Source organism: Manihot esculenta, chromosome 11, assembly GCF_001659605.2.
Source record: "Manihot esculenta cultivar AM560-2 chromosome 11, M.esculenta_v8, whole genome shotgun sequence".
Classification (NCBI taxonomy): Eukaryota; Viridiplantae; Streptophyta; class Magnoliopsida; order Malpighiales; family Euphorbiaceae; genus Manihot; species Manihot esculenta.
The window spans coordinates 2,380,652-2,394,509 of NC_035171.2; the positions used below are offsets into that span (position 1 = coordinate 2,380,652).

At 35.0% G+C, this 13,858-nt stretch overlaps 3 protein-coding genes across 3 annotated transcripts; 1 reads left to right on the forward strand and 2 right to left on the reverse strand.

The window, feature by feature from the left end:
• Positions 1–2,320, reverse strand: LOC110626890 (proline-rich protein LAS17). Its single transcript, XM_021773059.2, has one exon. It carries the CDS (start codon positions 2,088–2,090, stop codon positions 393–395), a length of 1,698 nt encoding a protein of 565 aa, XP_021628751.1. The 5' UTR covers positions 2,091–2,320; the 3' UTR covers positions 1–392.
• Positions 2,321–3,707: 1,387 nt separating this feature from the next.
• On the reverse strand, positions 3,708–7,552 carry LOC110625844 (60S ribosomal protein L18a-like protein). Its single transcript, XM_021771508.2, has 5 exons — positions 7,122–7,552; positions 5,781–5,848; positions 4,998–5,124; positions 4,785–4,902; positions 3,708–4,081 (listed from the first exon to the last, which is right to left on the reverse strand). Exons 2-5 carry the CDS (start codon positions 5,788–5,790, stop codon positions 4,028–4,030), a joined length of 309 nt encoding a protein of 102 aa, XP_021627200.1. The 5' UTR covers positions 5,791–5,848; positions 7,122–7,552; the 3' UTR covers positions 3,708–4,027.
• A 1,138-nt stretch (positions 7,553–8,690) lies between these two features.
• Positions 8,691–12,491, forward strand: LOC110626866 (DNA-directed RNA polymerase I subunit rpa49-like). Its single transcript, XM_043961984.1, has 5 exons — positions 8,691–8,866; positions 9,018–9,674; positions 10,136–10,279; positions 10,664–10,978; positions 11,830–12,491. The coding sequence occupies exons 2-5, from the start codon at positions 9,027–9,029 to the stop codon at positions 12,232–12,234; spliced, it is 1,512 nt and encodes a 503-aa protein (XP_043817919.1). The 5' UTR covers positions 8,691–8,866; positions 9,018–9,026; the 3' UTR covers positions 12,235–12,491.
• The last annotated feature ends 1,367 nt before the right edge of the window (positions 12,492–13,858 follow it).

Consider the following 13,858-nt stretch of genomic DNA (forward strand, 5'->3'; position numbering starts at 1 on the left):
TTGCACACCAAAACCAATTATTTATATATATATTCCATAACTACTCTCATTTCTAGAGAGCAAATTCTGCCAAAATTTCATCCATAAAGTTCGAATAAAAATCCATAAAGTCTCATTCTCACTTCTCATAAAAAAAATAAAAAAACAATTTCAGCCTCTCCACCAGCCTCCAGCCCCACAACAGAATAATTAAAATGCACTTGGAAAACTCTATCAACAAATTTTATCCAAAAAAATCAATTTTATCTATAATTTAATTTCAGCTGTCATCTTCTATCCACCTCTTCACATTTTCAGATTACTTCAAAGGGCTGGAGAGTGATTAATTCGGTTCAACTGAAATATATTTAAAAAAAAAAACAAGAATAAATAAATTTATTTTTAAAAAAATTCTAGCTTTGGTCGTCTCCTTCTACTCTGTCAGGGCCTGGCCCAAGATTTGATCTTCTCTTCACAGAATTAACCTTCTCCAGGTTCAGACCAGCTCTGAACTTTGCAATGAAATTCTCAGCTTTTGTGTTCACGTCGGGACTTGGACAGAACATTGGCATTGTTGAGTCGCCATCCTTTCTTCCCATTGGACTCGATTCCTTGTCTGATGGATCTTCACTGTCTAAATCTGGTGACCCACTTCGGGAACTGTTAAAGCTTGCCACTCTAACATAGTCGCCATCCTGCACAAACTTCCACGATGTCTTGAACGGCGGTGGCGGAGGAGGAGGCGGGATTGGTATCAAGGGTGATGAGTGGCCGCTTTCCACATTCTCTTCTACTCTTCTGGAACTACCACCTGTCTTAACCGCTTTGGGAGCATGATGGGCCGTCACCTCTGCTACCTTGACGGTGGTAGTTCTTGATGCTCGCGATTCTAGTGATAGTGTGACGTTTTGGAAGACGATTTTTGATACGCGGGTGCGAGAGGATGAAGTAACTGGTGGAGGTGGTGGCGGTGGAACTGAATTTTCTTTCTTGGACTTGCCTTTCTTGGTTGAGAAAAGATTTTGGAAGAAATGGGGTGGTGGAGGTGGCGGCGGCGGAGGTGGAGGTGGGGATGGTGGTGGTATGAAAGGTGAAGATGAAGGTTGAGGATCGAATAACCTCTCCAGATTTTCAACACTTTTTTGTCTCTGCCTCTTTCTCTTTCTTCTCAGTGAAGTGAAAAAATCTTTACCTCTCCTTTTCTCACTCTTGCTGAAGACTGGTGGCGGCGAACGTGGAGGTGGAGGCGGAGTCTGTTCTATAGAAGTTGCTGGTATATAATTCTCAACTTCCAAATCCCTTTCTTCTCTTCTCTTTTTATGCTCAAGATCTTGATATGTTCTCTTCACCTTCCTTCTCACAGACGTAGGTGGTGGCAGCTGAGGAGAAAGTGGTGCTGCTGCGGGTGACGGCGGTTGAGGAGGAGAAGGAGATGAAGGTGGTGGTGGTGTTGTGTACACAACTTCCTTTATAGAGCTATCAACAGCAACATCCTCAGTAACAGCTTCCTCTTCCTGTTCCTGCTGCCGCTGCCGCTGCTGCTGCTGTGGACGATGATCTTGGAGCTGATCCGATGACCTTGAAACTCTGTAACTATTAAGATAGGTATCATCATAAAATTGCCAGCGTTCATCGTTCTTCAACCATAAAGATTCTTGGCGTAGATCTGGGTATGAACTGAAACTCCTTAATCTGTTCAAGGAACTGAACGCCGGCCGATCTTGATACTGATCATACCATCTATTTGCAGGAGTTGAAGGATATGATCTTTGCAAATCTTGTGCTCCATTTGATAAGCTGCGATAGCTTCTACTTCCAGAGTTGCTCTTATCACCATTGTTGTTGTTAAGAAATCCACAGACAATAGCAAACATTACAAGAACAAAATTAAGGTAATCCCAGCTTTTCTTGATCAACTGTGGTCTAAAAATCTGGGAAATCAAAGAAACGAATGAAGGGACAATAATGAAAACAAAAACAAATGCTAAAACTAGTAAAACTATGAGAAGGACACCGGAGTTGAGGAAGAAAGAGGAGGCTCGGCTGCGTAGACGGTGGCGGCGGTCGGTGGTTTGCAGCCAGAAAGGTGGCATGTCTTCTTCGTCTTCCATTATTCTTGAGGTTTTGATCTTTGCTTTTGAGTTTTTGATAAAGTGGAAGAAGGGGAGAGCTTTTTTCTAAGACACTTTCGGTTTGCTTTTGATTTATGCTTTTTAGATGTTAGCTCTTTACATATATATATGAAAATGGAAATTAAGAATTATGGGAATGATTGCTTTGCTTATACAATAATAAAAATAAAATGAAGAAAAATACTTATCTGTTTATAATAATTATAATAAAATTCGTAAAAAATAAATAGAAATAATATATAATTATTTCTTGATGGGTATCAATTTTCTTGTTTGATTGGCTGTGACTGCAGGAATGACAGCCAAGGCATGGTTATACGTGTATGCAGCTGTAAATGGAGACTATTAGAAATATATAATTATTTTTATATTAAATTTAAATTTTTAATTAAATAAGATGTTAATAGATTTTGTAATTAGGACTCATCAAAATCAACAGAACAATATATCTCAAAATTCATGAAAATGGAGTTGTTGGTCACATGGAGCATGGCCACATACCCAGACCATAAATTGTTAATGATCATTTTCAAACTTATTCAAGAATCTCTTCATTGTACTTTGACATGTTTCCACCATACAAGCATAAATCTTGCTTCTTAAAATATTTCAATTAATTTTTTAAATTATTTATAAAAATTCAAATTTAAATCATCATAATGGGAAGCAAATGGCAAAACGCGTCTTCATTTGTTTCAAGTCATTATCAGAATTCAGAGTGTTTTTTATTTTCTTTCTTTAATTTTATATTCTTTTGCAGAACTAGAAGAAACCTACTTTAGTGTCTTGCTTTTGGAGCACGCATTCGACTTCACAGCACTTTACAGTGCTATTCATATGCAATTTCTTGGTGGGATAAAAAAAAAGAAGAAGAAGAAAAGAGAGAGAAAGAGCTTGTTTTTGAGTTTTGCAGGCTGCAGCACACAAGAAAACTCTCGTGTTTTGTTGCTGAACTCTTTCTTGCAAGGCTTAGTTATGGAGTTTTTTTCCGTTTTAAAACTTTTCAACCGGTTCACAGATTATGACCAACTCCAACTATTTATCACATTCTTTCCCTGTAATAACAATATTAGAAAGAGAAGTTTTGTTTTCTTTCATGATGAAATTTGCTTTCTTTCTCTGCAAGAAAATGGAAGATAAATAAGAAAAAAATATATTAGAGGAACGCTTAGTGTTGCAGATAAATAATAAAAATGGTTTCTCCTTGCCACACTTCAACTTCCCATGCATATTCATTTCATAACACAACATGCAAGAGATAAAGAGCTGAGACTTGGATTCCCTATGCACATTGCTTTCATAAAACATCCTGCAATAGTGAAACCTTGAAGTTCTGCTAACAGCTGTGGTGTGGTGTTGAAAGTGAGCCAAGTAGAGATGGGTTGGCAACTACTAATAAGGACAAATATCAACAGTAATGGCTGCAGCTGCCAGGATTGTAAAGGCAGCTTCTCACTCATTTCAGCCAGGTGGTGGACCTTTCAAAGCCAACTAATCCATCTCAACATTAACCATGTGAAGATTTTTGCACAAGCCCATCGAACAAGCTTTTTCAAGTCAAAATTTATAGCTATCTTCACTTTCATACCCAAAGAAGAACCAAAAAGAAACTATATTCGCGTCTTCATGTCAAATAAAAATCAATTATCAATTTCGTTAGCTATCCACTAATTTATATCTTTCCATTAAACTGATATTTAACAGTCGCTTCTTTCCCCTTCAAAATTCTCCATTGTTTGTTTTATGTACAAGACTGAAGAGGGATTCAGTAAATGTTACAGATTTAGAACCTTGATCACTGATGCTTTTTTCCTTCCACTGGAACTCAAGGATGAAAATCTTAACTACAGAACATCATTTTCATCTTTTCTATGACACAAGTAGCTGTTTCCAACATGAAACTGTGGTGGTAAGAACTATAACAAAATAACAAGCAGAGCAATCACCGCAGCTATTGTGCACACCGTAGCCTGAAAGAAGATACACTTCTGGAATCAATGAAAGAAGATACAAAGCAGATAAAGGAGATGCACATACTTCATAAATATATCCAAATACATAACTTCCTACAATTACAATAGTTAGCACAGCTCTAACAGGCTCTAATCTCCCAACATTGAAATACTTCTCCCCGAGGAAGTGTTCCAGTTAATAATTGAAGTATTCTGTGATTGCGAAATGAGTTCTCTCAACCAAGGACAATCATTTTCATTTTTAACAATCAAATTGTTGTCTTACTTTTATAAGAAATAATCAGTCAATGATCTGTGTATACTTGTTGCTACATGAAATTGACTACTAAAGAATAAGAGTCTTCTAGACGGCACATAAGGAACCTCAATTTCAGCTTAGGACTTCGAAAGGAAGTTCAAGGAAGTCCAAATTGAAATTTTAAAGCGCAGAGGAGAAGAATGTTATTTTCCCCAAAATAGGTTTTAGAAGTTGACATTATAATGGCACTGAAGTTAGTTTTCTGATGTGAATCTAACTTCAAAATATTCTATGTTATCTAAAACTTCAAAAAAATTTACTATCATTTCTTTCAGATGACATTGATGTTGATATAATTCCATAATATAAACAAAATAGCAGGAATAGCACGAGAACTTTTACATACTGTCATAACAACTAGGGAAATGAACAGGCTTATATCATTAACCATTAACAACTCACAGATATTGCACAGGCAGCTAGCCCTGATCGTTCCCTCGGATCCCTATGGTAGTACCTACCAAAATAGAGAATTGCTGCAAAGTACCATACTAAAGGGCACACAAATCCAAGCAAGAGACTGTAGAAAAGAGGGTACATCCATGAGAGAGGGAAAGCAAGGGAGAGAGAGAGAGAGACAGAGAGAGAGCTCATGTTAAGCACAGAAAAACTCACGAAAACCATCCAATTCCACAGCCAAAACAAGGAAGGGGTTTGTCAAACATTCCCAAATGTGGTTCCTCCGCATCATTAATCAGAATATACTCATCTTGCTTGTTCTCCACATTACTAGTTGAGTGCCCTGGGTCCACCAAAACACCTTAAGCAACTTTGTCCAGATAAATTTGCTGAAAGGAGCTTAAGTTCCTAAGTCTTTAATACAAGTGATAAGCATCTGAAATCTCATTCACCCATTAGAAGAGTCACTAATTTAGACCAAGTAAAGAGCCATTCCCAACACAATCATGGGCCTCAATGATAGTTTTAAACGGAGCAGAATTTTTGCAGTTCAACCAACAGTCAAGTGAGATTTAGAATAAGGAGAATAAAGAAATTCAGAATAAGAATGCCTTTTCCACTGACAAAATAAAACTTTATTTCATTCCAATTGTGTACTAGCTAGGTTTGTCACAATAGGTAGTCAACCAAATAAACCATTAATATTGGTGGAGAATGCAGCTTTTGTTTAGGTACCATATTCACCATATAGACAAAACAAAATATAAAATATCTATAAGTTTCAAGAACAATCTTAGTATTCCCATATTAAGAATGCAAGTTTTCCCAAATTTGACAAAAAATCACTAAAACTTAGAACTTACTTCTTTGAATGCTAAATAAACTTCTCATGTCTAGGATTCCACATAACACTATTTTCTCCAATAAATAAAATTCTGGGTACTGCCCAACATAATATATAATGCAAAGTTGAGAAAATGATTGGCACAGAAGTTGTACCCTGATCCATTCGTATCAGTGATGAAAGAAAACTTGCGTCCTCAATTTCCTCCCTGCCTCTAACAAATCTGTCAGATGAAATATCAAACAATTAAAGCCTCTGCTATCAAAATTGCATATAGTAATTAGTTCAATTTGGCAAAACTTGTACTTCTAGTTCTATATCAAGAGCCTAAGAAATTATATCAAGTATGAAAACAAAAACAGGTTCCAGCTTCTACAAAATCACTCATAAAAAGCGGTCACTAGGAATAAAATAGACAGTAAGACACTCCACAAAACAAAGGAGAGAAAATGATTGCAAAATTACTAAAACAAATGAGGATTACATAACCATAATTAATTTACAGTAGCAAAAGATTTTCACCAATTTGATTAAATCAGGTCCAATTCCTAAAAGTACAACACAGGAGCACGAAAGTAAACTCAATAGGATTTAACCAAGAAATAAAGAAAGAAAAATATCGTATATGCACAACATAAACATGCTTATTAAGAAGATTAACTTGAGAACCAATCCAAGTACACAACCGAACCCACCATCAATGGATGCCCCTTCACATTACTTAGAAGTAAAGGGATGCCCCAACCAATAAATTTTAATTAACTTAGATTATGCATGCTACTAATTGAATTTCAATAAAACCCCGTCCAAAATAATTCGTTTTGTTTTTTTCTAAAAAAAAAAAAACATTGAGGTTGCAAATGCTTTCAGCAAATGTTAGCATAGATAGACGTAAATGATAACCTATGGAACGAACTCCTCCATTTATGATCAAAAAATAAAGCAGCACAGTTTAATTTGATGACGATTCAGAAATCCTCTTATATATGGAAAATCCTGTACAGCAACCAAGCATAATGTTTGTTCCCAAAGGATTTATTTTGGGGCTGAAATTTCTGAAAGACGAGCAATTTTACCATGCAACAGGACAAGTCTAACATGCAATAAAAAGAATTGAGTTAACCAAATCCAGCATACATAACATCATTATTTCCGAACTACAACGGCAACAAAAAAAATTGCAAAAGAAAAAAAAACTCATTAGAAGTAGAAATTGGGGCAGAAAATCCAATGTTCTAGCAAATAGAATCCCAGAAAACCTACCAAGAACATGTTATCGAAAAGGCGATAGCTGATTTTATCATGAACAAACTCAAATTACACCCAAAAACAAAAACCTTCCACTTGAACATACGCAACAAAATTTTTTAAAAAAAAAATATTGATTGCCCTAAAACATCGAGTTTAACAACATATTTCAGTCGAGGATCATAAAATCCTCAAAACCCATTGAGAGGTTCACCACGCAAAGGAAAAAAGAGATTAGGAGAACTTACATCAGTTACAAATAGTGAAATTCAGAGGAGAGAAGCTGACGATGGTGAAAAGAAGGAAAAGAGGCAAGCATTCAGCTTTTTCGCGTTCTGTTGTGAACTAGTTTTCTTCATTTATTTATTGTTTTTACTTGGTTAAAAGAGTTGTATAAGCATCCTCTTCTCCATTAACATAATGACCTGAACAAGAAAGAAGACACGGTTTCTCTGCTGTTTTCATCTACAGCCACTGCAAATGGACTCAGAATTATGACTAGGATTTTATATTTCCAAGAAGGTTTTTCTTTTTTTTGGTTCAAAAGATAAACTTCACAGAGCCCAAGGCCAATACATAAAATTCATAAAACATTAAAAAGTCTCTACCTCAATATACAAGAGAAAACATAGATGAAACTTCATCTAGAAATCCAAAAAGCTTGACCCAGCAGCTGATTTAGTAGCCATCAACAGACAGACAGGGATGAAAAGTTACTTATAAAAATTTATTATTTAACCTAGTTAATTTTTATAAATTTTTTTAAAATATTTTTTAATAAAATTATTTTTTTACTAAAAATAAAAAAATAAAGAAAATTTTAATTTTATTTTATTTTCAAATAAAATATTTATTTAATATATAAATATTATTATTATTATTCATAAATCAATTTTTATATTTTTAAAATCTCTCAAGGTCTAAAATTTATCAAATTTATTTAAATATATTTAGCGGCAAAGTTAATATAATTTTATTAATTTTATATATTTGAAATATTAATTTTTGTTATTTTAATATTTTTTTCATAAAATTATTATTTACAAAAATAAATATTACGATTTTACAATATAAATATGCATTTCAAACAAATTGTAATTTTTGTAAAGTTTAGTTTGTATTCATAATAAAATAAAATAAGCTTACCTTATGTTGAAATTTTATAACCGAAAATATATTATTCCCTCATTGTATAATTATTTTTTTTATTAAAATAATATATTAATATAATTAAAATGATAATTTATCAAAGCAGTTTGATGAATTTTCTTCAACCTTCATGTGGACAGCATTTTGAGTTCAATTCTACCACTTATTTTGAAGAGAAAGCTACCATTCATTGTGGAGTTTTATTTTACATTTTTTATTATTTATCAAATGTATTATATTAAAATATTTTTGTTAGTATCTTTCGTACCTTAAACATTAGAAGAGTAGAATATGAGATCTTTCAAATTTAAATACACTTATTATCATATTAAACCGTGAGCGATATATCAATTTGTTTATTTTTTAATAATTTTATAATAAAATTTATAGGTAAGATTTTTTTTTTACAGAAATGTCAACATTAAAAAATAACCTAACTATTTTCTCTAGATATATAAATATAGATCAGCTAATTATGTAGTTTTAATTTTGAAGATGTATTTCTCCCAAAAAAATAACATCATCTTCTGATTCTTCCTCAAATTTCTTATATTTCCTTGTCAGGGTTGCTGGGCTGGGCCTTGTGGAAACCCAACCCAGAAGCCCAATAGAATCCGGCCCGACTGCGGTTCAAGTAGAATCGTTTAACTGACGTTTGCGTGTTCTGACCACTCATTTCTCAAAACCCTAATCCAGTGTACTCTTCCTCCGTCCGTCACAGTTTTACTTTGATGTGGATTTCTGTCTGGCTGCCTAGAAAGTGAAGGAAAGCAAAGGAAGAAGAAAGAAAGTGCTTTGCTTCCACTATATTCATCTCGCTTTTGGCTCCTTCCGCAAAAATTAGGTATTTTTGCAGTTACTTAGCTTACTCCAGTTTATTTTCGTGTTTTAAAGAAGTGATTTTTATGCGTGTAATTAAGCTTGATAGTGAGGGAGGAAGAGTTTCCTTCCAATAGTTTGACTTGAATTCACTTTTTTGTGTTGCTGACAATTAGGAATCTTCTATGGGGTCGGATTTAGAGTCAGAGTTAGCTAATACTCAAGCTGTGAGCCAAGAATCACCACATACGAAATCAAAAAAGAAGAGAAAGAGGGAGAACACTGAAGATATTTTGAACCAAGAATCACCACAAACACCAAACGAGAAATCAAAAAAGAAGAAAAAAAGGGTTAAAGAGAGAAGTTATGACGGTACAATCCCAATCCAAAATGACAAGCCACTCAACAAACCTAATGAGCAATCACCTATGGATGTCAAAATTGAAGTCACCTATGGCCATTCTGATAAAACCCCGCCTATAGTGGGATATTTCCCTTCTGGTTATAAGCCATGTAAATATAATGTCAGCAACAATTCGCAGGAACCTAATCAGGAACAGAATCTGTCACAGCCACAACCAGAACAGCCAATTGTTAAGCTTTATAGGAATGCTCAAAGGACCAAGATTGAGAAAAGATCCAATGAAAATATTGATAAATGGAAAAGTTCGGAAAGGATGGAACTAGTTGTGAGTCCTAATGGGTACAACTTGGATTTTGTGGGCAAGAGCTATAGAGGTGAGGCTATGGCTGCTCAGTTCTGCACTTATGCGCTTGGGGTTTTTGATAAGAAGACCAAGACTTTGAAGATTATGCCTGTTGCCGGAAATAAGGTATCTTTTTAGTTGATTTTGATTGTTTTATTGTGATTTGATGATTGATTAAATGGGAAGCAGAATAAAGTAATTATTATTCGTTTACATTGCTCAATAGAAATAAATAGAACTGCACTACTTAACCGGCTTAAATATTCTAATGCAGCAGGAGATGCAATTTTCAGAATTTGTATTTATCTTTCCTTGTCCTTCACTTTCTTGCTTTGTGCACTGGTCACCTCTTTTTTAATCCATCACTTTTTCAGCAACTAACATATAAATAGTTTGCAGATTTATGGTCCTGGACAACTAATTTGTACAATCAAGTACTTGGACCAGATTTATGATGAACTACATTAATTTTCCTTCCCCTGCTTTTAGTTCTATTTTATCTTTTTTACCCTTTTTCTATTTTTTGTTGATTGCTTATTGTTTTCTTGTGAAAATAGAATCTAATGTAACTTCAATTGTGGCCACAGATATTCAGATTGGAACCTAAGGTGCGCGGATTAGATACTGCTGATGAGGAACCTTCAGTTTTGGAAAATGAGGAGGTTTCTGGAGGAAACAATGCAGAAAAGATAATGGCTGCTGGCTATGTAACAAAGAAATCTGTAATGCAGGTATGCTTGCTGTCGCTCTATTTGTGCCTCAGTATATATTTCCATTCAATTTGGTTTCCTCTTTAGAGTGGAGTGGAATTTTAATAATTTTGATCGGGTAGGTGGCTGTAGGTTTTAAGTCGACCTCAACTAGTCTAGGATTATGTGGCTGTAGGTTTCAAGAAGTATCTATTTTAGCTCAGCGCTCAAATTAATTTGTAGTTGTTTTGTTTTGTTCCGTAGGGTCATCTCAATAAGAAATTTTTATAGAGTGACAGTAATGGTGCAAGTTTTCCGAAACCAATCTTAAATAGTTGGGATTTGGATGGAACATTTTAGTTAGTTGGAAAACTTCTTTGCTCTTGTAAGAATTTGCAGCTAACAATGACTTCTGTCATGTTGCAGTACAAAAAGGCACAGGCTCTGAAGCAGGGAGATGATCCTGAATCTCAGAGAGATTTGGGCAGGAAAATTGATAATGTTGTAGTTAACAAGGAGGCTCTTGAAAGTGCTAGTGCGCATGTTGCTCGAAATATTCCACCTCATAACTCTTCTGCTACCACTCCTCAGGAGGCTTATCCATTGAATAGGATTATTCTTACAGGAGAGTGGGATTTCCTTGAAGATACTCACAAGTTTTTGCAAGAAGGGGCTGGAGCAATGAGCAATGCTTACCCAACTTTTGTTCGCAACAGAATCCATAAATTACAGGAAATCCAGGTAAGAGCTGAATGAGTGATTGTGTTTGTCAAAGTTTTAATGGATCGTGCTTTGAACTACCCTTGCTACTCAGTTTTGAAGTCTGAAATGAATGAAATAATAGAGCTATGTTCCTATGCTGTTTGGATTAGGAGCAATATGTAAAACTTCCACATTATCCAAGGAGCAGAAATTTTTTTACAATTTTTTAGAACCTTTGATTAGCATTAAAGTTTCTTACTAAATCATACAAATACATAAAATATGTGACGTATGTACAGATTCATTAGCAAATTCTCAAAAATTTTAGCTGTCATAAATTGGAGGTGAATTTTTCCTAGCTGAACTTCCATGCTAAGTTCCCAAGTTCTTGTAGCTAGTTACTTGCAAAATTTTCCCTCTTCAATCGATTGTTGCATTGTAACTAACCTTGTCCATGTACTCTTGTGCAATGAGAGCACTACATACTTCCCTCTTTTTAACATCTTGCTCCGTGCATTCCCATAATCATTTTTTCTGGGGTGAGTGGGGTGGGGGGGGGGGGGGGAGAAGATAGATTAAGGCCTTGTTTGGTTGGGGTAAATCAGCCAGGGAACTTCAAGTTTTCAAAAAATGTAAAAAATGTTTTTCTTTGGTTGACATTTCTTCGAAGTCAAGGTTTTTCTTCCTTAGTGGAAGTAACTTACTTAACCTGACTTCTCATGAAATAACATATTTGAACCAAAAAAGGCTTAAATTTCTTTCATTCAATCAAGGCAGATCTTGATATAGATTACAGATTATTCTCATTACCAATCGTGGGATTCCTTCCATTTTGGGTATTTTATTGATGGAAACGAAGATGTTGACGTGTATTGTGCTTTGATTTATAGGATGAAGTGGAGAAGCAGACACTTTCTTGCATTTTCTCTTACATAACTCATCTTATAAAGTTCAAAGATCTGCATTCTTTAGATGGTCTATCCTCAGCAAAGAGCCACAGATTTCCAAGCATTCTTCGCCAGAAATTCATGGAGATGTTTACTCCAGAATCAAAACGGCTGCCGAGCGAGAAAATTGATCTTCTGATTAGTTATGTCTTAGTGCTGACACTATATGCTGATGATTTCCGGACTAATCCAACAGATATTGCCAAAGATCTGAGATTTAGTCCAGTCAACTTAAGAGTGCATTTTGAGAATTTGGGGTGCAAGCTTGTACGTGAAAACAAGTTGTTATTGGCAACCCTTCCAGTCCCTCTCAAGTTCCCCATTCAGAGGCAGAGGCGAAGACGGTAGATGGATCCGAGTGCCCAAAATGTATTTTTTGTTCGGCAGAGATTAGTCCCCATGTCCAGTGTGGTGGAATGATATTTGGGATGGACCATGTTGCAAGTTTTGTGGGTTCAGGAAAATTTTCAGATTTATGTATGATTTTTTTGGTCTACCTTTTTGTGTCGGGAAATGTTGTTCTAACCATTATTGGTCCGAAGAGAGACCTATGCATCTTTTTCATGTAATATGCAACTAATTTTATTCAATTTCCGCTTTTTTCTTTTTGGGAGTGTAAAGGATTCTGCTTCCTTTTTTTTTAAAGTGCAGTAACTCTTGGGTGTGGAAAATAACCAAATCTTCGCAAAATTTTATTAATATAATTAGATTTTAATATTTTAATTTATATAAAAATATTGGTATATTAAAAACTTCTTGTTGAGAGAAAATCCTAATATTACATTTGGTCATTTAATAATATTTTTAATGAAATTAGACATAAAAGTAAGTGGCTGTAAAACATTAAAAAAGATGACTGTATAAAAGGTAAATCTGGTTTCATAATGAGGAAATAAAAGAAATAAATATTGCAGCTTCTCGGCTACAGGGCTTGCTGGTATATGTACATATATTGAAAATATTTTAATTATTGTTTTATTTTATTTAATCATTTTTTTTAATTTGTCATATATTTAATTAATTTGCAGGAAAAGGGCAGAAAGAGAAAACGTTCTCTCTCGATTTCTGGTTCTTTCCTCTGTATTTTCTCTTTTCTCGCAGATTCTCGCAAACCAAACACCATTCTCACATATGCCAAACTCAACAAAACAGAATTTTCTGCAAAAATAGTGAACACTGATTAATTAGAATTCAATAATTTCACTGAACCCAATATCAAAAGCAAAACCACCCGTTCAACACAGCGGCCACAAAAGGCTTCTCCATGGAACAAGCCTAACATCTGAACTCTTAGATGCAGAACACGAAAACGGATTCCATCGTTACTCCAAACAGCATAAAAAGAAGAGAAACCAAATCCTCCATGTAACTGATTTTGCCACCTACGGCAAGTCCCAGCCAAGTCTATAGAGACACCTCATCCATGAAGATCTCAATCTCCCAACTACATCTGCTAGTGTTCTGTCGCTTAACGGTGCTTGGATGGCGGCTTCAATCTCTCGAGCAACCTCTTCCTCCTCTTAGAAAGGCTTTCTCAAACAGCTGATTTACATATCTTTATCGCTCAAGGGACTCAACTGAGTCCTAATAGATCCAGTGTGGAATTTGTGGGTAAGAGCTGTAGCGGTGAGGCTGTTGCTACTCAGTCCTGCACTTACCCACTTGGGCTTCTTGCTAAGAAGACTAGGACTCCGAAGATTATGCCTGAAGGTATTCTTTTGAGGGGAGATACTGCACTTTTTTAGATGCTGTTGACTTCTATTACTTATTGATGTGGGTTTTGTTTTTGTAGATATTTAGATTGGAACCACAACTTGGAGGGTGATATACTCTCCATAAGCTTCAATTTTGGAAAACGTGGGCTTTCTGAAGAACAAAAAGCACTTGGTAAGAGGATGCTTGCTCATCTTTATTGGACAAAAAGTGCTAGTGTAAAGTACATTCAAGCTTTTTCATTTACTGAATTAGGTGA

Bases quoted from the DNA above. Each gene is read 5' to 3' on its own strand.
- LOC110626890 (XM_021773059.2), bottom strand. From the start codon at position 2,090: ATGGAAGACGAAGAAGACATGCCACCTTTCTGGCTGCAAACCACCGAC.
- LOC110625844 (XM_021771508.2), bottom strand. The intron at 4,903-4,997 runs GTGAGTTTTTCT...TCTTTTCTACAG, and splicing joins TGTGGAATTGGATGGTTTTC to TCTCTTGCTTGGATTTGTGT. The intron at 4,082-4,784 runs GTGAGTTGTTAA...ATCTTCTTTCAG, and splicing joins TAGCTGCCTGTGCAATATCT to GCTACGGTGTGCACAATAGC.
- LOC110626866 (XM_043961984.1), top strand. From the start codon at position 9,027: ATGGGGTCGGATTTAGAGTCAGAGTTAGCTAATACTCAAGCTGTGAGC. The intron at 9,675-10,135 runs GTATCTTTTTAG...TTGTGGCCACAG, and splicing joins TGCCTGTTGCCGGAAATAAG to ATATTCAGATTGGAACCTAA. The intron at 10,280-10,663 runs GTATGCTTGCTG...GTCATGTTGCAG, and splicing joins CAAAGAAATCTGTAATGCAG to TACAAAAAGGCACAGGCTCT.